Source organism: Arvicanthis niloticus, chromosome 7, assembly GCF_011762505.2.
Source record: "Arvicanthis niloticus isolate mArvNil1 chromosome 7, mArvNil1.pat.X, whole genome shotgun sequence".
Taxonomy (NCBI): domain Eukaryota; kingdom Metazoa; phylum Chordata; class Mammalia; order Rodentia; family Muridae; genus Arvicanthis; species Arvicanthis niloticus.
Genome location: NC_047664.1, coordinates 35,028,035 through 35,053,424, shown reverse-complemented (window position 1 = coordinate 35,053,424; position 25,390 = coordinate 35,028,035). Strand labels below are relative to the sequence as shown.

The following is a 25,390-nucleotide window of genomic DNA, read 5'->3' as shown; positions in this document are numbered from 1 at the left end:
TTGGCTGTGGAAGCCAGTCCTCCTCCTCTTCCACTTCTGAGCTCTCAAGCCATCCCAGAACATCAGAATGTATGGGCTCTGGGCCCTGACTGGCATACACAAGGTTAGAAAAGGCCAACCAAGGAAGAGCTGTCAAAAGCCATCAGCAGCTCCAGTTACTATGGAGACACTTGTTAGTCTTCTGATCTGATTCCACTTTGGGCTCTGTCAAAATCCAGAGCCTTCCTGCATGCCGCTGGGGTAAGGGAATCTCCCCTACAATTCCCTTGCTCTCCGGGAACCCCACGAGAATAGGAATCTCTTTATGTAGTGAAGGCTACGTTGGCAGCTTATGCCTCGCTGGTTGCACATGGTAAGAGCTGCCCTTCGAGGATAGCTGGTTCTTTTGCTCTTGTCCATCGAAACATTCAGACTCCCACCCATTCCTTCTCTCTCTTACGCTTCCCTCTTTCTCTCATGTCCTCAGATCTTGATTGTAGACTCTGTTGAGCCAGTTCACGAGTGACAGCATTTAAGTTTTGTCATTTTAGCTCCCGTACAGTCCCGTCTGTGTTTTTACCAACTCAGAAAAGGGACAGAAACAGGCAGATCTCTGTGAGTTAGAGACTAGCCTGGTCTATATAGTAAGTTCTAGGACAGACATAATTATATAATAGAAAGACCCTATCTCAAAAAGAATAAAAGGAAAGGAGAGGAGGAGAGAGGAGAGCAGAGGAAAGCAGAGCAGAGCAGAGCAGAGCAGAGCGAACTGAGTCACCCAAGGCTGATGAGTTTGCTGTGGTGATAGGCAGGGCATGGCTGTGTCACCCGAAAAGCCATTCTCAACATAATCGAGGATTCAGGAGAGCTGCACCTTGGGAGTTCTTGTCAGCTTGAAGGCAGCACCACTGGTGGATACCTCTCCCTATCAATCATTGCCTTCAAAATTCTGGGAAAAGCCTTGCCAACCACGTAACCTCAATTTCCTGAGCCTGCAGGTGCTCCTGTCTTCCTGGGCCCTGTGAGCCTCTTCCTCCCTCTAGCAAGGAATGTCAGCTTGGAGGAAAACGTTACACAATTCCTGTGCTAGAACCAAGGCTGATCCTCTTCACAGCACAAAACTCATCCTCAGACACCACAGTTCCTTACATTTGCCTCCCAGCAGCTAAACCACTGAGACAAACAGCTCAACCCAAGAGTCACGGGACAATAGGACAGTCCAGTAGAAGAAATCCATGTCCTGAGTACAGCCCTAACCAGCCTGTAGTGTTCAAGCAACATAGCAATGGAAATTATGATCATAGTGATAATCTGCTAACTATTGCTCCCCTAGAGAAACTCGTGTGCAAGCTATATCAGACTGTTAAACATTGGTCTTAATCCCAGAGCTCAGGAAGCAGAGGCAAATGGGTCTCTGTGAGTTCAAGGTCAGACTGGTCTACATAATGAGTTCCAGGCCAGTGAAGGTTACACAGCGAGACCCTGTCTTAAAAAACAAAAAACAACAACAAAAAACAAAAACAAAAAGCCCAGAAACTAGTTACCAAACATACACTCAGGAGAGGGATTACATGGAAGAATGTGTAGGCCATATTTTAAAACCACCACCATGAAACATCGTTATCATTATATATAAAGGGAAGCCACCCTAACTCAGCCGACTAAGTTTTATCATTATTGATGTTTAATATGCTTCTGTATCTTGTAGAACAAGTAAAAAAGATTATTAGGCAATGCTCTTGAATCAGAACATTTTTGTTTTAAAAAAAAATGTTACTAGACCAACCTCCATATTCCATTACTTGTTGCCCTGAATCATTTTTTAGAATACAATTCAAATTAAAACAAAATATTTGTAATTCAGAGAAAAACACGACTTCAGAATCCATGCTTCTAACACCTGTTCATTAGAATCTCATTTTTGAGGTCTTTTGTGGGGAGACACACTCATCCATCCAGATCCAAGCAACTGAAAACCTTGCCTTAAAGCTTGCTTAGAAATCACAGGGACTGAATGTGGGAAGGACACACTAGAGACTTCTGTCAGTATGTGACTTATGGTTGTGTTATTAAGGAAAGAATAAACCAGGCTTGGGAAGTGACAGCTGCAGTTCAGGTGTCTGGCAAAGATGTGTGTAAAGAATACAGAGCACAATTGTGTCATTCCTGTTGGGTTTGATTTTATTTTCTGGATAATTCTGATTGTCTAACAGGCTGCTATAGAGTCTAACGGACTTATTACTGCTTAACTGGCAGCAGACGTGTATTGGTTTCTGCCTGACGAGTCTCAGTACCTATCCTTCACCTTAAAGCCATGTTATTTTTTTCCTACAGTTTCACAATCTGAAAGAAAGTTGGGAGACTACATATTATAAATACCTACACATGGTTGTAAAACTTCAGTTTATCCAGCAGGAGCTAATAGCGATAAAAACAGAGCAGAAGAAGTGTGGACACCTTCTCAAGAACCAGAAGAACTCAGAAAAAGAAGTGCTCCTTTTGAAAAGCTGGATGCAGGAGAGCGAGGTGGGTGACATGAGGGCAGGGAACAGAGCAGGGCTTGAGGGTAGGCAGTTTGCAGGAAGTCGGTTTGTTTGCTTGTCTTTTGAATTTGTGATGGGTTTAAATTCATTTTCAGAGCACTGGGAACATGGATTACATCCCCTGCTTCTCCTCTGTGGGGCAGTTAGCTCACAGGTGGGGGTGGGCATGGGTCCTGTTGGGCGGAGTTGTGGATCCCCCAGCTCGGGGGAGCAGAAGCCAGGAATTTGACTGAGTTCATTCCACGTGGCACCAGACCACCAGATGGATGCTGCAGGGCTCTGCTCCTGCGTGGGGAGACCTCAGTCTGAGGTCCTGCAGGAGCAGGGCTTCTGAGACAGGGTCTCTATCTTTGGGCCCCCAGACACTGCAGAGAGCTGCAGAACAACAGAGATGTAAAGGCATATGGGCTGGACTGGCCCACAGCCGAGAAGATCGAGGGGGAGGGAAACCCTGACAGTGCCCCGTGGGTTGAGACTCTTGGTACTCACTTGGCTGAATCAAGGCTGGCTTGCTTGAGTGGGCAGGGCTCCGAGGTGAGAACATAGCGAAGTCTTCTGGCGGGAGTCAAAGGCCTTCTCCATGGTTCCCCATAGTGGGGCCCCAAAGACACGAGGAAGTCCACGGTTTAAAAGATTTATTGTCATGGCAGAAGGTAGATGAATCTGGCTGTACCCTCCCCTCAGGGCAGACCTGAGTTAAATAGGGAAGGAGGAGGGAGGAGGGAGGAGGGTCTAAGAAGGAATGCTTAATTGGCTATGCCCTCTGGCCTTCAGGTATCTCATTAATATGGAAATATTTTGAGACTGAGGCCTGTAGTCACACCCTCTACCTGTGCTGAGTGACACAAACCTCTCTTTGGGAGGGGATGTAGGGGGATTGTCCTATGAGACTGAAAGGCGCAGGTCAATGGAGGTCTTGGCCACATGTCAGGAGTCTGGGAGAGTGGCGAAATGTATGCCGTCCCTTGCAGGGTCTCTGGCCATCTCTACCCAGTGCTCCTCCAGAAACCAAGCTATCCTTTCACGGTCCCACACTCCTCCTCTGCTCACAGCGGTTGACTTGGTAGATCTCTGAACGCCATTTGCCTCTCTTTAAAGTATTCAGTGTAAGTCGTTCTGGTTTGTATTGCAGAAATAAAACACTGATGTAAAAACAAATGGGGGAGGTGCACTGGGTGGTTTTAAACTTGACAGGAGCTAAAGTGATCTGAGCAGAAGGAACATCAATTAAGAAGATGCCTCCATAATGTCTGCCTTTCTTAATTAGTGATTGTTGGAGGAGGGACCCAGTCCATAGTGGGTAGGGCTGTCCCTGGGATGGTGGTCCTAGGTTCTAGAAGAAAATAGGCCGAGCAAGCCAATAAACAGCACCCCTCTATGGCCTCTGAATTAGCTGTGGACTAGGACGTGGAAATGCCAGCCCAGTAAATCCTTCCCTTCATCTTTACTTTTGTTCATGGTGTTTCATCATAACAATAGCAGCCCTAAGACAAGAGGGAAGTTTTTATAATAGGCTTACACGTCCTTCTCACAGACCATCGCTGAGAGGAGCCAAAGCAGGGACTCAAATCAAGCAGGGCAGAAACTGCTGAAGCAGAAGCAGACTAGCTGGATCCCCCTGATACTCTCAGCTTGCTGTCTTATACAACACAGGAACACCTGCCCAGGAGTGGAACCACCCACAGTGGTCGGGGCTGGGTCCTCACACATCAATCAAAACCAAGAAAATGCCTTATATAAGTGCTCACAGGCCAGTCTGATGGAGGTACTTAATTCCTCAAGTGGGATCCATTCTTCCCGTGTATGATGACTAGGTTAGCATTAAACTGACAAAAGTAAAGATTGCTCTTCCACAATATTTTAATTAAACAATTGTTTGCATTTTAAGACAATTGGGAAGAAAAACATCTTTGAAACAGGCTCTTAAACATTTCTTCAGTTACAGTTAAACGTTTTTAATTTTTTTAATTGCATTTGTTCTGTGAGTTCTGGAACTACCTGAGGGCTAGCATGAGAGTGATTCCGAGCTGCGGTAGTATACACACGGCCTGGGATCAACCCCAGCACCATTCAAAGGACAGCAATACACTGCTTTATGTTTTAAATGTTTTTAATCAGGTTGTGGTGGTTTGTTTTGTTGAGACAGAGGTTCATTATATAGACCAGACTGGTCTCAGCTTCACAGAGATCCACCTGCCCCTGCCTCCCACATTCCACCATGTCTGGCTTTATGTTTTTAAATGTAATTGACATTAGTAATAAAAATAACCAGCATCTTATTTAACATACTTACAACCGCCCATGAGCTGATGATTCTTAACTAAAGAAACAAGAATAAAGTAATCATTTGAGGGTTAGTTATGTTGGACTTTTGTACTTTTTTGCTTTAGACTCAAGCAAGAGATCAAAACAACATCGAAAATTTAAGAGACACCAATGAAGCAGCAATGATAAGCCAAATGGAACTCAGAATTAAAACCATGGAATCTCAGCTAGCCACTCAGGGAGCTCAGCAGCGTCTTCATGGACGAGGGATGCTAGAACACAAGCACCGCCATGCAGAAGAGAGTGGCCTGCCCCAGCCAGTGAGAACAGAGCTGAATGAGCAAGCCAAACAGAGCCCAAGGGAATAGCAAGCTCGATGGTTTGTCTCTGCTGCAGGGTGCAGATCTTACAGCTGAGTCAGGGCTGGAAAAGTGAATGTGCACTTGACCTGCTGTCCAGGGAGGCCTTGGCTTCTTCCCCTTTCAGTCTGGATTTCTGTGGCCTTTTGCCCCCTAATTCTCTCATGTAGCTAACCTGATCCATTAGTCTTTTAGATTAGTATTCTAAAGCTTTCTAAATATGGCCTTTATATCCTTACTAAACTACTTCTCCATTTTATTAAATAGAGATGTTAACACGTGTAACTATTTGGGGACTGTTACTTGAACAGCAATGACAGGGAATGACAAACTTGCCCTGGTGTGTTCTGACATGGGCAGACTTTCCTGGATTGGGATCTTTGGTATCACCTATTAAAGGGTCCTTGTCATTGACAGGTTTTCTAGTTTGTATAAAAACATGCTTATGACACAGGAAAGAAATACAAAGGAAGGGAAAAGCAATTCACAAAACACATCAAAATAACTCCATAGTCAGCATATGGATATCAGCATATAGGTGTCCCTGTGTTGTGCCTGTTTCGAATTTGCGAACCCAAAAAGACCATCAAGGAGCTGACTCTGATGCAGTTGCACCAGGGTCTCTATTACAAGCTGGAGCTTGGGCCACACCACCATCTGGGAGGGTGCAGCCCTGAGCTCTCCGAGGGACAAGGTTTTTTAGGCACTAGTTAACAGGGAAGGGGGTTTCTAGACATATCCGATTGGGGTCCCATTATGGAATTTTGTTGCCCTTTAACATAATTGGCTGGTGCTGGGAGCCAAACCATAAACTTAACTTCTGCTTTCCTCCGTGTTTGTTAGGAAGTAAAGTGCCAGAGATGGGCTTGTAACTAGACAACTGGACACTAGTGCCAGGAGCTGGCTTGTTGGGAAGTAACCTGGAAACTGGTGCTAGACCCCAGTTTGTTAACTCAAGTTCAACCATAGATTAGGTTCTCTAAGATAGAGTTTGAACTCAAGATCTGATCTCTCAGATGTATAGGTGTCAGCGTATAGGTGTAGGCATATAGGTGCTTTTCACAACCTACTTTAATAAGGTTTCAACCTCCCCTCTAGCCCACTACCCACCAGAGTTAGTAGAAAAGAAAGGTTATTAGGATATGGGGGAAGTGGACCTGTTTAGAAACAGTTCTCTGGGGCGATTCCAATCTTCCTTGTCCTCAGTCCAGTCCACTAGCAAACACCAAACATGAATCAGCAGCTGCAGTCCAGTCCACTAAGCAGACACCACACACAAATCAACAAGAGCAGTTCAATCCAGAAGAAATCTCCAGGCTGGCCAATTAGCCTGAGTCCTTGGAAGCAACAAGAAGCCACAGGAAACTCACAAGAAGTTCTTTGGCGAGTTTCTCTTTATGACATTATACAAGCTAAGCAACGTAATGTAAGGTGAACCGATACATGTCCATACTCAGCGAAGACTATTGAGGTGAAGCAAAGCGGACCAATGCTCGAACTGTCTGTGGGGCCATGTTATATGCTTTCTCAATATCAAGCATCCTTTCACATGTCTGCTTCAACCATGAGGTCATGAGTTCAATTCTTAGCAACCACATGATGGCTCACAACGATCTGTAATTGGATCTGATGCCCTCTTCTGGTATCAGTGACAGGATGCTCATATACATTAAATAAATCTTTTTAAAAAATGAAAGAAAGAAAGAAAGAAAGAAAGAAAGAAAAAGAAAAAAGGGTGATTAGAACATATGAATAGGCCGGGTGGTGGTGGCGCACACCTTTAATCCCAGCACTTGGGAGGCAGAGGCAGGCGGATTTCTGAGTTCGAGGCCAGCCTGGTCTACAGAGTGAGTGCCAGGACAGCCGGGGCTACACAGAGAAACCCTGTTTCAAAAAACAAACAAACAAACAAACAACGTATGAATAGACCCTAAGTATCCAACAATCTAAGAACATGCACAGACAGCATCTGAGGTCCACATCAGAAATTTCCCTGCTGTGCTGCGGCCCACCTATCTGGTGCCTTGGGTTGTGATTTTCTCTATTGCTATAGGAACCTCACACAACTGTTACCATTCAGGAACACAGACTTTGCAATGGCCTGAAACTGTGGTCCTGGGCCATGCCACTCATACTGAGCTCCAGAACAAAGTCTCTCTCATTGCCTTTGACATGAGAATTGTGTCTCTTCATTAACGGATTCTTTCCAATGCTGGCCTTTGTCATTTATTTTAGAATCATTTGTGTCCATATGTGGGAACCACAGGACATGCTTTTTGTGCCTGCCCAAGTATCTGTAAATATACAATTTTTGTTTTGCTTTTTTTTTTTCACATGCTGGTTGTCTGTTAGGTCCACCGTGTGAGCTGTGTGTGCTGACCAGACAAGGCAGTCATGTGCTCAGTGAAGACCATGTTGTCACGGTCTCTGTTGTTTCCTGTCTCTCATTGAGGCTGATCCACCTGTAAACGGGACCTTGCAGACATTATTTGATGACATCAGACCTCTTTTCTCAGCAGTAGCATGACTGGGAACAAATTCCAGCAAGTCTATCCCTATCCTGTGTCCTTTCTCTATGAGGTCCCCCAGTGGTCTCCTGAAACCTGAATCTCTGTTTGTGTGTGCCATTTCCAGGAGACAAGTTTCTGATTAATTCGAATATGGGCCAACTCTCCAGGACTCAACTCCAGGCTCTAAAACAAGCAACCAACCAACCCCATGTGCCTGTTGTAGAAGGCTGGACACCGGGGTGTGTAAATGAGTAGCTGAGGGAAAGCAGAGGTCAGAAGTCTTGGTTGTCCAGGAAGCCAGCACTGAAGAGGGCAGAGGAGTCTCTCCCTGCACAGATGACTACTGTCATCCCCTAGTGGCCTCAGAGAAGTATGGTAACAACTGGCTTTCCTGGTGGCTCCTGGGGCAAATTAATCAGTAGAAAGCTGGCCAACTGCAGAAACCTCTAGGGAACCAGTAAAGGTGGCTTCTCATTCCAGAACCTGGAGCGCCGGTCTTGCTGAAACCACTGGAATGTCACTGGAATGTGGAGCCTGCTGTTGCTGTTGTCTTTATGATTGCCTTCTCTTTTATTTAGAGTATGAATGTTTTGCCCACACAGATGTTTGTGCACCATCTGTGTGCTTGGCTCCTGTGGAGGCTAGGAGAGGGTTCCTGGTCCCCTGGACCTGGAACCGGAGTTGCAGATGGTGGTGAGCCTCCATGTGGGTGCTGAGAATTGGTAGATGTGCTTGCCAATGAGGGTGAGGGCAAATAGGCAAACAGCCAAGTTTTCTCCTCCTGTCTCCTATCTGGTTTGCCACAGAAAGGTGCCACCTACATTTGGGGATCAGGGGGTCTTCCCACTTCAAATAATCTGATCAAGAAAAGCCCCCGCAGGTGTGCCTTTAGTTGATTCCTGGCATGGTCATGTCCACAGCCCAAATTGACCGCTGCAATTCTTTTGGACCACATGAAATAGCAAAGACAAAGACTAAGCATTAGGGCTTTAGGATTAAGTCCCTGGGGTTTTAAATCAGCTGGAAAAGCAATTGAACAAACAATGTGAACTATCTTACTTTTGTATGTATATTTACAAAGTACTCCAAGAAAACATGGGCAGATTAGTGTTTTTGTAGATATTTGTTCAACATCTTATCACAGAAGCAGCTGTTTTTAGCCAGAAAGGATTCAAGATAAACACTGTATATGTTGAATCATATAATTATTCATGATTACTGTATTTGTTACCAGAGGTGGTTCTACAAATGCTACTGAAAAAACTATGTAAACTCATAATGTCCTGTATATTAACAATCAAGTTTTGTGACTGTCTTAGTTAGGGTTTCGTTGCTGTGAAGAGACACCATGACCAAGGCCACTTTTATAAAGGACAACATTTCCTTGGGACTGGCTTAGTTTCTGAGGTTCAGTCCATCATCATGATGACAGGAAGCATGGCAGCATCCAGGCAGGCACGCTGCTAGTAAAGGAGCTGAGAGTTCTACATCTTGACTGGATCCTCTGCAGGCAGCCAAGAGGAAAGTCTCTTCCACACTGGGTGGAGCTGAAACATAGGACCCCAAAGCCCACTCCCACACTGACACACTTTCTCCAACAAGAACACACCTACTCCAACAAGGACATACCTCCTAATAGTGTCACTCCCTGTGGGCCAAGCATTCAAACACATGAGTCTATAGGGGCCATACCTATTCACACCACCACAGATAGGACATCAAATAACTGAGATGACTTAAAACCTAATCCTCCTGCCTCAACCGCCCAAGAGCTAAGATTACAGCTGTGTGCTGCCACATCTGGTCTGTAGTACTAGAGCTCAAGCCCAGGACTCTGGGCATGTTAGGCAAGCACTCTTAGAACTGAAGTACCCAGTTTCCTAACAATGTGTGTGTGTGTGTGTTACACGGGTGCACAGGTATGTATCCAGGTGTGTGCACATGTGTACATGTGCATATGGTAGCCAGAGGCCAATGTCAGACATCTTCAGTTGCCCTCCGCCTTTTTTGAGACAAAGTCTCTCACCTGGAACTCATCAATTCAGCTAGGCTGGCTGAATAATTCTCTCTAGAGAGCCACTGTCTCTGCCACCCCACCACACCTAGCGTTCTACATGAGTGCTGGAGATCCAGTCATATTATCATGACTATGTGCCAGGCATTTAGATTTTTTTCTGAAATGTTTATTTTTGAGATAAGTTCTACTGTATGTAGACCAGGCTGGTCTTGGACTCACAGAAATCTGTCTGCCTCTGATTCCAGAATGTTGGAATTAAAGGACTTTTCCACCATACCTGGCCCTAATAATAGATACAAGTATGTAGTCAAAATCATTAAAACTACAAAAAAAGAGAGAGGTCCATCATAACTAGAGACATTAACACAACCCTTCCCTGTCAAAATAACATTAAGTAGGGCCTTGAGAGATGGCTCAGTGGTTAGCACTGGCTGCTCTTACAAAGGACCCAGGTTCAGTTCCCAGCACCCACATGACATCTCACAGCACTAACTTCAGCTCCAGGAGGTCCAATGCCACCGTCAGGCTTCTGTGGGCCCTTTACATAGACATATGGACAGGAAAAACAAATGCGTAAAATACAAGTCTTAAAATTCCTATCACAGACATATTTAGCTTTGAGTCTATCTTGTATTTGGATATTCTGCCTTTTAGGGAATTATCCCATTCTATCTGTGCTCAGAAATACATTGATGTAGACTGCTCATAGCATCCTGTCTTATCCTTAAACTTTTAAAGCTTTGTGTTTGTCTATGTGTGTGTCTATTCACCATGTGCACAGAGTGCCCTGCAGAGGCCAGAGAGGGCATTGGATTCCATAGAACTAGAGTTAGATGGTTGTGAGCTCCCATTTGAGTGGGAGGTACTGAACCCCCATCCTTTACAAAGAGCAGCCAGTGCCCTTAATGGTGAGTCATCAATCCAGCCCTGTGTAGTAAGTACTGACCAATATCTTGTTGATTGTTCTGACAGAGCCTTGCTGTATAGCCTGGAACTTGCTAGTTAACCTAGGCCAGCCTGAGTGCAGTGGCCATCCTCCCACTGCCTGCACAGCCTGGGTGAGCATCCAGCCAGGCTCAGCATTTCCTACTTTCTTAAGGCACTTCCACCATTGATTTCCTGTTGAGTTTTTAATTAATTTACAAAAGTCACCTGTAACTCCAGCTCCAGGACTATCCGCTGCCTTCTACTCTGGTACAGACACATAGACATACCCACCCACATATATAACTAGTCTTTAAAAGACACAGAGAGGGACAAAACATTATCAGGGTTTTATTCAACAGCAGTTTGGAGTAGATGCCTCCACCGTCTGAGAGCAGGCATTTATTTGACCGACTTCGCTTCAGAGGGTCGGCCTTTGCAGGTTAACAGCTTGACGAAAGAAAGCGCCTTTATATGTACTTGTACACAACCTTGGAGGGCACAGTTTGAAGGTGGAGTCGCACAGGACACTTGTAAAAGTGTGACAACAGAGTCTCACTGTAGCCCACGAGAAAGTAGAATTTGTGTGCTGGCAGCTGCCTGAGGACCAGGGCACAGATGTCCACTTGGTTGGCCCGGCGCTTCAGTACAATCTGGTCAGCCAGGCAGCCTGGAAAGGTACCCATCATAAACTTTCGAAGGAAAACATCCTCCAGGGTTCTCTCTGCAGCATGATCTTCTCCATCCAGGTTACCTGAAGAGGATACCATACAAGAGTCAGTCAAGGGAGCAGTGCAGACTCCAGACTCAGCTCTACCCCGTGCCCACAGCCATTTCCCTCTTCTTCTATGGAGTAGGAAAACATTTTAAACCCAAAGCACAGGGATGGCAAGACGGCTCGGCAGGTGAAGGTGCTTGGTGTAAAAGTCTACCAACCTGGGTTCAATCCCCAAAGAAACACCTTAAGAAGTCAGATGTGCTTTCTGTGTTGTAGCTGCCATTGAGTCTCCCTGCACTCACCCATGAAGTAATCCCACTAAACCCATCAGTCTACAGCTCCTCATACAGAAGCCAGATGCAGTGGCAGACACCTGTCAGGCCAGCACTCTTACAGCAAGGTGACAGGTGGAGACGGAGAACTACCCAGGAAGTTCAAGAGATGCCTGGAGTCCAAAACAGAGCAGACACAAGAGAGACACCATCTCAACGAGGAACAGAGACAACTGGCTCCTGCAGGTTGCCCTCTGACCTCCACAGGTGCACCATGCACAGGTGTGTGCACTTGCACACAGTAGTAATTTAAATACAATCCAAAGCACACCATTATTTCTCTGATCCAGCCTTTGAAGTCAGCACTGTTATCATCCTCGTTTTACAGAAGGCGGAGACAAGCTAGAGTACTAAGTTGGTACAACCTCCAGGCTGTATCTTACATCTTTCTGGGGATGGAAGGGACTGGGCACTGAATCCAAGAACATGTATTTTAAGTGTTCTACATGTGCATCCTATTGAATGTTAATTCAAGGTGAGAACTCACATGCTGAACAAAACACAGATTCTCCTTCGTTCACAACAGTTCCATTCTACATCATTAGACACTTGTGCACTCTGAGCAACTGTCCTAGTGGTAATTCACAGCAAGCTTTGTACATGCCTCTAGTCACAATATTTTTTATCAAGAGATTAATAAGTAACTAATTTTGTCTGTCCTTCTATTTAAAGGCACTGCTAATGCATAAGGCTAACATTAATATTGAGACCCCATAACTCAGGTCTAAGTAAAGTTTATCTAACAAAATTTTCTCCATAAGACACATCAGTCTTCTTGAACTCAAAGAAACACTAGACAGCATTTCAGGACCACACAAAGTGCCACATCCCCAACACAAGGCATAGTAATGTTTGAAATATGGCTCTAAACTACCAAAAGGGCACATTGTACAATATAAGCTTGCTCTACCTCAGCTGGGAACCCAAATGTAAGCCTTGCTCTGCCCACTTCCTTGGACAACCTTGAATGACTTTGAGGTTACAGATAAATTTTAGTCAGATAAATTCTAAGAATACTCAAGGGCTGAAGGGCTGAGCAGAGAGCTGGGTGGGTGTACCGTCTGCTGTATCTCACCGTCTGCTGTATCTCATGTTTACATGGACCTGAGCTCAGACGCCCAGAACTCACACAAAGGTCATCACAATAGTGGGTGCCAGCATCTGTAATCCCCACGCTGCTACTGTGAGATGGGGGTCAGAGGCAGGAGGATCTCCACAAGTTTGTATGCCAACTAGCCCGGCAGACACAGATGGTGACAAGAAAGAGACCCTGTCTCAAACAAGATGAAGGCAAGGACTGGGCCGAGACTGCCCTGACTTCCACAAACATGCAGTGTCATACAAGGATACCTGCACTCACACATGAACATGCATATACAAGCATGTGTACGACAATTTATAGATTGGAAACTATTTATAGATTTATAGATTGAAACTCCATCCAGTATCTCCGAAAGATAAACAGGCGGGTGACACGGTACACATCTATACTCCCAGCACTGAGAAAAATGAGGCAGACTCTGAAAGTCCCAGGGAAGCCCAAGGTGCACTGCCAGACTCTCTTAAAGATGGTTGGCAGGTAAGGGTGCTTGCTTTATCCCTGGTAGGAGAGAACTGACTCAGGCAAACTGTATACATACATACATACACATACACACACACACACACACACACACACACACACACCATACATACTGAAATGTAAATGAACAGGAAAAATAAAAAACAGGGAGAGGAGGGAGAAGAAATAGGAGTCTGCAAACACGGATTCTGTGAGCCATGCAGACCGTAGCACATTCCTGAAGAGTTCTGTACTTTGGTGAATGCTGCATTATTTAGGGGCACACTCTCTCCCAGGTCTAGGATTCCATGTAGACTTCACTACTTTATCGTCCCTGGGCTATTACACATCTGTAAATCATGGCTAACCACAGCACTGTCAAACCTTGTGGGCATGTAAATACTGTGTTCTATGGAGGCTCAAAAGACTTAGCAAGGCTTATTCAAATTCCTTTCAACATCCTAATCTTCGAGTCACGCTGTAATGTGTGCAGGCGTGCTCCCTTGACAGAGTTATGGAGAAGACCAGGTGAGTTAACAGCCAATGCTTTTCTCTATCGCTCTCCGTTTGTTTATTTATTTGCTGCTTGTTTATTTGGTTTTTTTTGGCAAAACAGCTGCTCTTTCAAGACTGGCTAGCCAGCGACCCCAAAGACCAAATGTCTCCTTCATCCTCACACCCCTCGCTCGAGCCGTGGTTAGAGCCCCGCCAAGTTTTCATTTAGGAGCTTGAGGGGCAGGGCCCTTTTGCAATCTTTCCATTAATTCTTTCCAGTCCCATAACTAAATGTGACAGCGTCTCACTGCGTAGCCTTAGCTGTCCTTAAACTCGAGATAGGCCTCCCAAGCGCGTTCGCCATCACGCCCGGCCTCCTACCCCAAAGTTCGGATCTTTGCCTTAAAGAGCACGTTAAAGAGTCACCCGTGCCAGCTGGGTGGTGGTCTTTCCCAGGTGCCCTCACCTGTGTGCAGCGACAACCAGCCCTTTCGGTGTGCGATGTAGTGCGGGGCGTGCGCCTCCTCGTAAGTCACCGGCTTGTCCCCCTTGGCCACGCGGACTCGCGCCGCCCGGTTCTAGGAGCGAAGGTGCGGTCACGGGGCAGCCGAGCCCAGCCGCCCTGGCAGCCCACAGACCTGCCCGCCTCACTCACCTTGGCGCAGACCGCGGAGGTGTGCAGGGCGCGCCAGGCGCAAGGAAGCTCCTGGCTGTAGGCCAGTATCTGCAGAGAGACCGGGAGTGAGCGGACACCGGGCGGCGCCCCAGCCCTCCCGCCCGCAGCCCACTCACCCGCAGCCCGAGCCCGCGGAAGGACGCGGACGACGCCATCTTGGGCCGGCGCAACGCGGGACGCGTCAGTGCGCAGCCGCAGGAAGGAGACGCCTCATTGCAGGAACTAACGGAAACCCGGGCGGGGGGGGGGGGCGGGGCGGGGCGTGGGCGAGGGAGAGGGCGGGGCGTGGGTAAGAAAGAGGGCGTGGCGTGGGCCGGTGAGTGGGATACCCTGCAATTTCCCTGGTTCTGTCTGCTAGTCCTTCGTCGGACCTGCTGTTGGGTTTTAAATGCGAAAATTTGGTGATATAAAACTGAGGTTTAGCCGGGCAGTGGTGGTACACGCCTTTAATCCCAGCACTTGGGAGGCAGGGGCAGGCGGAATTCTGAGTTCGAGACCAGCCTGGTCTACAGAGTGAGTTCCAGGACAGCCAGGGCTACACAGAGAAACCCTGTCTCGAAAAACCAAAAAAATAAAAAATAAAAAAATTTTTAAAAAGAAACTGAGGTTTAGCTGGACATAGTGGTGCATGCCTTTAATCCCCGCACTCCGGTGGCCGAGGCAGGTGGGGTCTCTGAAATAGAGGCTAGCCTGGTCTACAAAGCGAGTTCCCGAAGAGTCAGAGTTACAGAGAGAAACCTTATCTGGAAAAACAAGACAAACAAACAAAAACCATGAGGTTTTTATCCTCATAGAGCAGGTGGTAGAAGCAGCGTCGGTGTCCTGTAGACTACTGAAGAGAAAACGCGCCAGCTCTCATGCCCCGCCATTCAGTGTTTGTGCTCCTTACCTGAGCCAGCGTGTTCGCCAGGAATACCTAAGGTAACTCCGTCAGCCTCCCTTGGGCTGGGAATACAGTCATTTGCCTTCATGCTGAGCAGATCCCTGAAAAGAGGATGCTGGGTTGCTCCTAATCTTTTAAAATAAGGGGAGAGAGAGGCCGTGTTTTGAGGGTGTATCTTAGCGGTAGAGCCACCCAAGGAAGAACACTTTAAATGGCAAGGAAATTCATGAGACTAGAACAATGCCGATGTGATTGGTATCAAGGAATTATTGAAGCAGGGGGAAAACAGCATCGTGAAGAACTCACTCTACTAAAGAAAGCACATGGACTCTAGAGTCTGACTCTCGTTATAACAAAATATTGACAGGTGCCTTCAGACGGGATTTTTTTTTTTTTTTTTTTTTTTTTTTTTTTTTTTTTTGAGACAAAGCTTCTCTATTTAACAAGCCCTAGCTGTCCCTGTCCTGGACTCAATTTGTAGACCAGGCTGGCCTCAAACTCACTTTCTGCCTCTGGAATGCTGGGATTTAAGGTGTGGGAACTTTTAAACAGCACCTTCAAAGCATCCATGAGGGTGGGCATTCCCACTCTTAATTTCAGTGCTTGGAAGGCAGAGGCAGATGGGTCTGTTACCAGTTCAAGGCCAAGCTGGTCTACATATGGAACTCCAGGCTCCAAGACTACAGATTAAGACCCTGTCTCACAATACAGAGCACGATCAGGGACACACTCAACTGTCCTTCTTAGAAATAAGCTAACTCCTATACCGTGCAGGTTCTCTGGGTAAAATCCTCTTTCCTTCCTTGTTCAAGGACGGCGTTGCTTTGGGAATAACCCCAGTGCTTCCTTGCCTGTAGCAGGCAATACTTTGTTTTCAAGACAAGATCTCACGGAGGGAGCCCAAACTGGTCTGGAAGAAGTGTACCAGAAACTAACCTTGAACTCCTGATCCTCTGATCTGCTGAGGTATGTGCCACCTTGTCTGGCCATAGGTCATAAATCTGTCTCCACTCTATGTCTTGGCTATATTTGTTTTGATTTTGCACTCACCCAGAAGCAAACCTGTTGTACAGTTGAGCACTGGTTCCGTTATCTATTATGTAGAAATGAAACATCTCACCCACAGAGCTAATGAGATGGCTCCGCTGATAAAGCACTTGCTGCCCAAGCCTGTTGCCCGAGTTCTATTCCCAGAGCCCTTGTAAAGATGGAAGGAGAGAACCACCCTATAGGAGTTTAAATGAGAATGACCCCATTAGGCTCCAGATGGAGAAGGTGTATTTCAAAAGCTGACACCAGGCTTTCATTCTCTCTCTCTCTCTCTCTCTCTCTCACACACACACACACACACACACACACAACTTAAGGAAAGTAACCACTTCTTTAGGCTGTAAGAATGAAGGTCTTTAATAGTCAGGCATGGTGGCTCATCCCTATAATCCTATAGTTCCAGGCTGTCCTGGCTTACTGAGAGACCATCTCAAAAGCAAACAGAAGAGAGCATGTAAGGAATGGCAGGGGTTCCATTGGCCTCAATGGGGCGAGGCTGCCGACTTTGGCTGTTTGGGATACGAGTGGGTTAGCTAATGGTATTTACACCCCATGTTCCTGAAGGAGAAATATTAGCCTTAAGAAGGGGGATGGAAACAAGGTAGCTAACTGGTTGGTGCCTGCATTGACAGTGAGGCAGAGGCCGAGTGCCCAGTTTCTAAGGTCAAAATTCCTTTGGCCACTTGAATCTGGGTTCTTCCCCTGGACCTCCCTGGGAATGTTTTATTCTTAATTTTTTGGACTACAGCTTCCAACTGTTCCAAATAGTAGATAAGGGAACTAAGTTAAAGAGATGTGTGACCTTTTTCAAAATTCATATTCCTTTGCAAATGTAAAGTCTTTTAATTTTTCCCAAATAGTCCTTTTACATTGTTTTTTAATTTCTCATAAAGTATGATAACTTTATAGTCTGGCAAGTTATATAAATTTGCCGTAATATGGGAGGAGATATGGTTTGCAGCATCTGAACTATCCAGATCCAAACTTGAAGCGTGTAACATAAGCAGTGACAAACTCCCTGTGTCCAGGCTCCCTCATCTGTAAAATGGGGACAGTACTGGTTGCTGTGGGGCTGAGGTTGTAGCTTGGTGGTAGGGCACAAGCGGAAGGCTTTGGGCTCCACCCATGAAAACTCATACCATATCACAGAAGTCACATGCCTTCTGTGTTTGACTGCTTGGTGGGGTCTTACTGTTTCTTTTGCTTCTTTTTGTCTTATTGGTTCTCTGAAGCAGAGAGAGGAGGAAGAAAACATCCTTGAGCTACTCTTTTTTTTTATTTTATTTTTTTGGTTTTTCGAGACAGGGTTTCTCTGTGTAGCCCTGGCAGTCCTAGAACTCACTCTGTAGACCAGGCTGGCTTGAGCTACTCTTGAACCCCTAAAGTGATGTGACAAAATCTCCTCAGGCGGGGGAGGGGGAGGACTTCATGAGTGGGCATGAAGACTGTACAGCTTTGACCAGCCTGGCATGTGCTACAAAAACTATCTGCTTCTGCCTCCCAAGTGCTGAGATTAAAGGCGTGCATCACCAAGCCAGGCCCATCTCCTTCCCTTAAGCAGTGGGATTACAGGTCTTTATGTGCACATTAGGCCTCCCAATTCTGAATCTCACACACTGCCCATTAAAAAATTACCCACTGAGCCATTTCCCCAGCACAACCAGTGGAAATTTCACTTTTAATATTTATTTTTGGGTATGTGTGTTCGTGATTATATGCCAGGTGTGTGCAGGTGCCTGTGGAAGCCAGAAGAGGGTGTGAGGTTTCCCTGGAGCTAGGGAGTAGAAAGCTGCCTGGTATGGATGCTATACATGCAGGTCCTCTGCAAGAGCAAAGTGCTCTTAACCAAGCTATCCCCCAGCCCCAAGCGGAACCTTTTAAAGGGAGACATTTTTCCTACAGTATGCACTTGTTTTACTGCGCTGTTTCCATCGTGCTAAGGGAGTACCTCCACTACCTCATCCCATTATAGATGAGGCCACAGAGGCTCTGGAGTCACAGAGGAGCTGGGCTCAGGCCTAGTTCAGAGCACGAGCTCACTCTATTTCTGGGGTTCTCACACCACTTTTGATAGGGCAAAGGTTCAGAACCATGTTAGAATGAAGGAAGGGACTGCAAGGTAGGGAGCAGCTTTGGCCAGGAGCCCCAAAGGAATGACCCCTCTAGGCCCAATGTCAAGCCTGGGGTATGTATTGCTTTCTCAGATACAAGCACTTATTCTTCATGTGACAGCCACTAGCCTATGCTCTCAGCTCTGACAGGGCCCAACAAGCCTGTAGGAAAGCAGGTACATGTGTTTTCTGAAATCCCCTCAGATGATTACAGTTCGCAGTAGAGGGTGTGTGTGTTTGCCTGAATTTATGTATACATGCTATATTTGTGCCTGGAGCTGGGTGGGAGAGCAGAAGAGAAGCTGAGTTATGAGCAACCACGTGAGAGCTGAGACAGAATCCAGTTCAGTTAAGTGCTGTGTACCCCAAGCTGGCCTTGAACCATCCTCTTTGCTCAGTTTCCCAAATGCTCAGAATACAGATATGTGCCACCACACCCTGTCCTCTAATCTGTGTCCCTTTGAAAATATGATGAAAGTTATAAAATTACAAACTGCATGCATCTAAATCTTAGGAGTAAAGATTGAATTTAATTTCTGGGCAGTGGACAGACCTTATGAAAAAGAACCTTTCAAACATCTTGGAGACGGGGGTCTTGCTGAATACCCAGGCTGACCCTGCACTTTGGATCCCTCATCTCTCAAGTGCTGGAACTACAGCTATGCACCACCATTCCCAGTATAGAGAATCTTTTTCTAAGCTGTCATGAATCCTGCCTTCCTTGTCTCAGATTTTAGGAACAGCATAAAATATTTTTGAAGAATGAATTTTTAAGTTGAAACTCAACAATCTTTGAACTTTGAGGAGGAGGAGGGACTCTGCAGGCAAATACCCTAGTGTTGTTAGCATGTGTAGCCTGTGTGCTTATGACGTGTGTGCATGGGTGGCATGGCACACGCGGGTGTCAGTGCACAACTTTATGGGGTTGGTTTTCCTTCCAGTTTTATGTGACGTCCAGGGATCAAATTTAAGTTGTCATGCTTTGCTGCATATGTTTGTACCCACTGCATCTCATAGGCCCCTATATGCAACAATTCTTAAGAGGTATTCCTTGTGCTTGAACTTGAGCTAGGAACATGCTGGATGAAATTCCTGCAGTGTAGGAGGGGTGCCAGGGAAGGTTCTACGATGATGGTAGGATAAAAAAAAATTTTTTTAAATTATTGTTTGCATATTTTTAGACAGGGTCTATTATGTAGCTCTGGCTATCCTAGAATCCACTATATAGACCAGGTTGGCCTTGAACACCCAGAGAGCCACCTGTTTTTGTCTCCTTAGTGCTGGGATTAAAGGTGTGTACCAACATACCCAGCTGACAAAAATAAAATATTTTAAATGGAAAAGAAAGGTTTGTTATTTCTAACTGAATCGGCAGGTTACAAGTTATTTTAACATTCTAGGCAGATCAGAAATTCCCCCTTTCCTAAACTTAGTCAAGCAACAGGTTTGCCAAGTTTCAGGATTGCTTTTCCTCTTACCGCATGGCCAGACCTACCATCAGATCACCAGGGCACCTAGTGGTCATCTGGGAAACCCAGGGAGCCAGGCTAGTAGAGGACTGTAGTGGGCCTTTGGTTCAAGAAAAGATTCCAGATCAGAGAGTAGGCAAGAACCCTGGAACCAAGGGCACCTTTGCTCAATCTAGTAAAGGGACCAGACACAGGAGAGGTTCTCAGCCACTGCCTGACTTCTCTGAAGACAAAAATCATAGATGAAAGGAAAGCCCAAGAACTCATCAGCAAGACGGAGTTAGGTAGAACCTCGCAGGCCTAGATGTAGGTGGAGCAGGGCTCTGAAACTTACTAAGTGATGGCTGACCCAGCTGAAGATCCGCAGGAAGGGCCTAAGGATCCCTGACAGAGTATCGGTCTCAAACAGTGGCTAGTTTGCTGCAGAGACATTTCAGAACGTTGGGGAAGACTTTAGAATGTACAGCAGATTCTCTCATGTCCTGCTATGCAGTCTAGGATTTCCTTCTGGCAACCACAGAAGGGTAATGACTAAAGTGCTGAAGTTGCTATGAAGGTACTATTTCTAGTAACAGCCTATTCCCCAGGCCCTCTTCAGGCAGAGGCTGCTGTCCTGAGCACGAGGACAGTGAAGGCACGGGGAGGCAGAACCTGCACACTACTATCGTGTGAGCATTCACTCAACTCATTGATTCAACAAACATTTATTAAGCGCCTATGTGTGCCTGGTCCTAAGGACCGAGAGCTGTGTGGTGCTTCGGCCCTGCCCTCAAGCAGCTCACAGTCTGGGGGCAGACGGTAAACACACGTGACAATGTGCCAGGAAGTGCTGAGGAAGGATGACAGAGTGCTGGACCACAGAAGGGTAACTGATGAGCATGTCCTGGGCAAGGGTCAGAGAGTGCTTTACACACCAGAATATCAGCTCAGTGCCACATCACCAAAACCTTCAAGGCTGGTCCACAAAGGACCTGTGTGGATTCTGCTTTCTTGAGACAACCTGAAACATCCCTGTCTACCAGCATGTGCAGTGACTAAGGGAGCTGTTCCCTAATTTCAGAGGTCAGTGAAGGAGCAGCTACCCAGAGGCCCAACTGCCAGGAGCCTTGTCATGGGTTAGGAACAGAGATCAACTTACTGCTTATATCACCCCACCCTGGCCTCGGATTATTCTGATATTTCTGAGCTAGTCTGCGATTGCTTCTTAACACTGTGAAGAGGCCCTTCACCCCTGACTGTCACTGGCCTTCTGCCCCATGAGCAGCAAGCACCAGCCAGCTCTCAGGTGCCAGACACAGCCTTACTGGCAGTTGTCACAACAGGCCACAGCAGGAGGCCCTATAGTCAAAACAGTCACAGCCTCCGCACCAGCTCAATAAGCTGCTGAATGTTCTTGTTTTGGTTGGACAAGCCATTCCTGATGTTTTCTAATAGGCATCTCTTCAATTCAAAAATGGCCTCACTGTAGCCCAAGCTCACAGCGGCCATGGGTGGCGCGCCATGCCACAGGGCTGGGATGTGCCAGACGTGCTGCCTCTCGGCCAGGCCTGCCAATGTCCGGAAGCCACCACCCTGCTTCTCCAAGTGAGTAGTAGCAGCCCTGCTCAGGTCGCCGGACGGATCCAGGAGCTGCCTCCTGTCTCTTGGTTTGGGACTGGGAACAGGCAGGTCATGAAGGTTCTGGTACACAAACTGATAGTTGGGCATGTGCCCCATTTTTTCTAGCCTCAGAAATGCATGAAGAACAGCTGGTGGGATGTCCTTTGTTTCAGCTAAACTGACCATAGTGACATTACTTAGCCCCATCAGCAGCGTGGCCAAGGAAGCCTCCAGGTCGAACCTGTCTCCAGCAGAGGACACGGCCCCACTGATCAAACCACCAGAGTCTATTACCAGGATTTGGTCACAGCCCAGGTCCTGGCTGAAGCCCTCAGCTACAGGAAGGAGCTGCATGAAGGCCCCCCGGGGACTACAGCTCCTTCCGGTGGCAAACTTGAGGCCAAACATGGTGTTAAGGAGAGTAGACTTCCCTGTGCCCGGCACCCCCAGGGCAGAGAGAACCACTAGTCGGGATCTCCTGTCTAGGCGGACATGCAGCTCCTTGAGAAGCCCAGTGACCCATTGAACAGGGATGCTCAGGGTGGCCCCATCCACCAGCTCCAGGGGCAGCCCACCTAGCAACAGTTCCGCAGCCAAGCCTGGGAAGTGGGCAAAGCGCCTCTGGCCAGCAGGCAGCCTCCCTGCCTCCACCAGGCAGCTTTCTGCTTCATAGAACTGGCCCATCTCCCGCAGGAAGTGCTCCACTCCCAAGGGCTCAGGCCAGAGTGGCTCCGTCAAGTCTGAGGGCCCACCAAGCTTTGGTCTCAGGGTGAGAAGGGTCTCTGGAGGCTGTCTTGGCCGGGGCTGGCCTAATCGAGCCAACCCCCACTCCATCCATCTCAGGAAATACTGCCTCTCACTCGGGGAGGGGCTGCTTATTCCTAGGATGAACTCCTGTACCCCTGAGGTGGGCTCCTGGCCATTCTGCTGCACCCGGAGCTCTAGGACCCGCCGTCTCAGCTCAGCCCGGTGCTTCTCTGGGGGCTCTGAGACCCACTGGAGCTGGCAGAACTCCCTTTCAACTTGGGCTGCCTTCCTTGCAGGGTCGCCCTGCAGCCGCAGCTCCTCTCTCTTGTAGGCATCCACATCCTGGATCTTCCTGATAATCTTCTCCATCCGGGCCTTGGCCTTCTGACACTCCTCAAAGTCCTCATCAACTCTGAGTCCTAATTTACGGGCTGCATTTGCCATGTCCTCCACAGACACTCTCCTGCAGGGAGAGCGAGCCACACTACACATGATCGCTCGGATGCGCCTCACGAAGCCCTCGCTGTCCGTGCTGCTGACCTTCACCAGGACGTGAGAGTGGTCTATCTTCAACACGGGGATCAGCCTGTTGAGGAAGCGCAGGTTCGTGTTCCGTTTCCCTCGGTAAGGACTCAAGATGAAGTAGTACTTTGTGGTTGATTCCTTCATGGAGTACAGCAGTTTGTACTCCTTCTTGCTGATGTTGTCAGTCAAAATAAACACAGCAGAAGAGACTTCTGTCAAGAGCTTGAACTGCAGCCAGTGAGAGCCAATGTCACCTCTCAAGTTCAGAAAGGCCATGGGCTCTGGGAAAACATCCAGGTCCTCCTTACCACTGGGGAAGAACCAGGAGATCTCTACTAACCCGTCTGCGATCTCTCGAGGATTAGTGCCCAGATTGAGGTCCCGATGCCAGAAGCAATCCCCCTGCCGGCGGGCCGGGCTGAGCACGGCATTGAGCAGCTGGGACTTGGAGTTGCTGCTGACATCCATTCGCACGAATGCGAACGTGGGCACCCTGGACAGGACCACACTGTCTTCTCGGAAACTCCCGAGGCCCCGCGGGGGCTGGAACCACCACGTCCGCACAACACCCCGCAGGGCCCAGAGCAGAAAGGTGTGGTAGTGGTTTTCAGAATCAGGCAACACAAGGGGGAGTGCAAACTGACAGAGGGACATCTGCAGCAGGACCTCCTGCTGCAGAAAGGTGTCCGAAGACAGCAGGAGGGCACAGAGAAGGTCTAGGGGGTTCACAGGCGTGTCAGGCATGGGCAGCTCCGAGAAAGAGTAGATGTCAGCGGCCACGTCCTCAGCTGGGTCCCAGTACATCATCTCCTCCTCCATCTGGCTCTCCTTCTCTGCAGGCCAGGCTTCTGGAGGCATGTCCAGCACCATGGTGGTGTTCCTGGCTTCAGCATTGAGTGCCTGCAGCTTCCGGAGGAAATGCCAGGGAAGGTCCTTGGGAACCTGAGGAGCCCAGTTCTTCATGCTGTCAAAACTGATCTGCAGGGAGTCCTGGAGGGTGAGCTTCTGTACCTGGTATGTCTCCAGTCCCAACAGGGACAACATTTCCTGAAGCCTGCTTCTCTCCACTGTACAAAAACAAACAGACAAAAAACAAGACACAAATGTTTAGCCTTCGTTCTCAGGTCAGGGCCAGAGTAGAGCTGCAAAGGAAAAGCCTACCAGAGAAGGGTTGTACATTCCTAGGATGTAGGTCCAAGGGGCCTCGAATATGCTGGGCTGACCTACAAGCAGGGCAGAGGGTAAATCCTGTCTCAATTGCACCACCTAACTAAACTGTATGAGACATTAAACACAGAGCGGGAAATGGCTGGCTAGTGACTCAGCACATCCAAAGACAGCGTCAGTCCTCAGCACCCTTGTCAGGTAGCTCACAGTGCTGGTAACTCCAACTTGAGGGAATCCTGCAGCCTCTGCAGGCATCGGCATTCACACACATGCACCCACAGAGAGATAAACACCCATACACATAAGTAAAATGAAAAACAAATCTACAGCCAGGCATACTGATGCTGTACTGGACAAACAGAGGCAGGCAGATCTCTTATGAATTCAAGGCTAGCCTAGTCTTCACAGGGCATTCCAGGTCTGCCAGGATCTTACTGTAAGACCATAGCTAAGACAGAAAAAAAGGAGCAGGGCCAGGGAAACCTAGGTGTGACATTTACGAATAAGAGAGTTCATGTAGAAGCTGTGTTTTCTTGTTTTTCTAAACCCCACACTACCTAAGTCTGAGCTGGCCTTAAGTAATCAAAGTGAGCAGCAGCATAGGTTGCTAGGTGCTGAGTGGCTCAGATCTCAGCCCAGGCCACACGGTCACTCAGCCCTCATGCTCCAGCCCAACCAGGAATCTGGGGAGCATGGTGGAACAAGCCTGTAATTCTGGTACTTAGATACTACATGGCTGTCAATTCAAGACCAGCATGAGACACACAGCAAAAGCCTGCCTCAAAACCTAGAGGAAAAAATGTCAGCAGGAAACAACTCCCATAGGGGTACAACCACTATTCACACACTGGGTTGTCTGGTAAATATTCATTTATATTTGTCAAGAAACTGGAGACTATTTTTTTTTTTTTTTTAGGTTTTTTTTTGAGACAGGGTTTCTCTGTGTAGCCCTGGCTGTCCTGGAACTCAGAAATTCACCTGCCTCTGCCTCCCAAGTGCTGGGATTAAAGGCGTGTGCCACCACCGCCCGGCCAAGTTTTATTTTTGTTCTGGGTTTTTTTGTTTTGTTTTGTTTTGTTTTGTTTTTTGTTTTTAGACAAGTTGCTCTATGCAGCCCTGACTCTCCTAGATCTCACTATTAAGCTCTGGCTATTCTTAATCTATGTATACCAGGATGGCACCAAAATTACAGATCCACCTGTCTCAGGTGTGCACTACCACACTCAGCAAGCACTTGATTGTTTTTTAAACATTTAATTTCTTTTATGAGTACATTGTTGCTGTCTTCAGACACACCAGAAGAGGGCATTGAATCCCATTACAGATAGTTGTGAGTCACCATGTGGTTGCTGGGAATTGAACTCAGGACCTCTGGAAGAGCAGTCAGTGCTTTTAACTGCTAAGGCATCTCTCCAGCCTGAAGCTCTTGATATTTTGAAGACAGCTTCATTATGTAGCTC

The 25,390-nt window shown here is 47.3% G+C and overlaps 3 protein-coding genes across 8 annotated transcripts in view; 1 reads left to right on the top strand and 2 right to left on the bottom strand.

Annotated features, from left to right (window-relative positions):
• The window catches only part of LOC117712380 (uncharacterized), a 111,583-nt gene extending 106,150 nt beyond the window's left edge, over nucleotides 1-5,433 (top strand). Inside the window, exons 32-33 of one of the 2 annotated variants that reach the window (XM_076938186.1) lie at nucleotides 2,314-2,505; nucleotides 4,913-5,433. In XM_076938186.1, coding sequence (XP_076794301.1) covers nucleotides 2,314-2,505; nucleotides 4,913-5,155 — 435 coding nt within the window. In that variant the 3' untranslated portion in view covers nucleotides 5,156-5,433. The remainder of the gene's footprint in view (nucleotides 1-2,313; nucleotides 2,506-4,912) is intronic. The other variant, XM_076938185.1, reaches the window with a different exon arrangement.
• Nucleotides 5,434-10,932: 5,499 nt separating this feature from the next.
• On the bottom strand, nucleotides 10,933-14,592 carry Mrps24 (mitochondrial ribosomal protein S24). The gene is made up of 4 exons (XM_034509204.2): nucleotides 14,496-14,592; nucleotides 14,359-14,427; nucleotides 14,170-14,281; nucleotides 10,933-11,351 (listed from the first exon to the last, which is right to left on the bottom strand). Exons 1-4 carry the CDS (start codon nucleotides 14,532-14,534, stop codon nucleotides 11,068-11,070), a joined length of 504 nt encoding a protein of 167 aa, XP_034365095.1. The 5' UTR covers nucleotides 14,535-14,592; the 3' UTR covers nucleotides 10,933-11,067.
• Nucleotides 14,593-20,580: 5,988 nt separating this feature from the next.
• Urgcp (upregulator of cell proliferation) overlaps nucleotides 20,581-25,390 on the bottom strand; it is a 45,886-nt gene continuing 41,076 nt past the window's right edge. For all 5 annotated transcript variants that reach the window (XM_076938181.1, XM_034509198.2, XM_076938182.1 and 2 more), the window contains one exon: nucleotides 20,581-23,830. In XM_076938181.1, the coding sequence (XP_076794296.1) occupies nucleotides 21,246-23,830 (2,585 nt within the window). In that variant the 3' untranslated portion in view covers nucleotides 20,581-21,245. The remainder of the gene's footprint in view (nucleotides 23,831-25,390) is intronic.

Excerpts from the sequence above, each read along its gene's own strand:
- Mrps24 (XM_034509204.2), bottom strand. The coding sequence starts at position 14,534 with ATGGCGTCGTCCGCGTCCTTCCGCGGGCTCGGGCTGCGG. Across the intron at positions 14,428-14,495 it reads TCCGCGGGCTCGGGCTGCGG|ATACTGGCCTACAGCCAGGA; the intron begins GTGAGTGGGCTG and ends GTCTCTCTGCAG. Across the intron at positions 14,282-14,358 it reads CCTCCGCGGTCTGCGCCAAG|AACCGGGCGGCGCGAGTCCG; the intron begins GTGAGTGAGGCG and ends CTTCGCTCCTAG.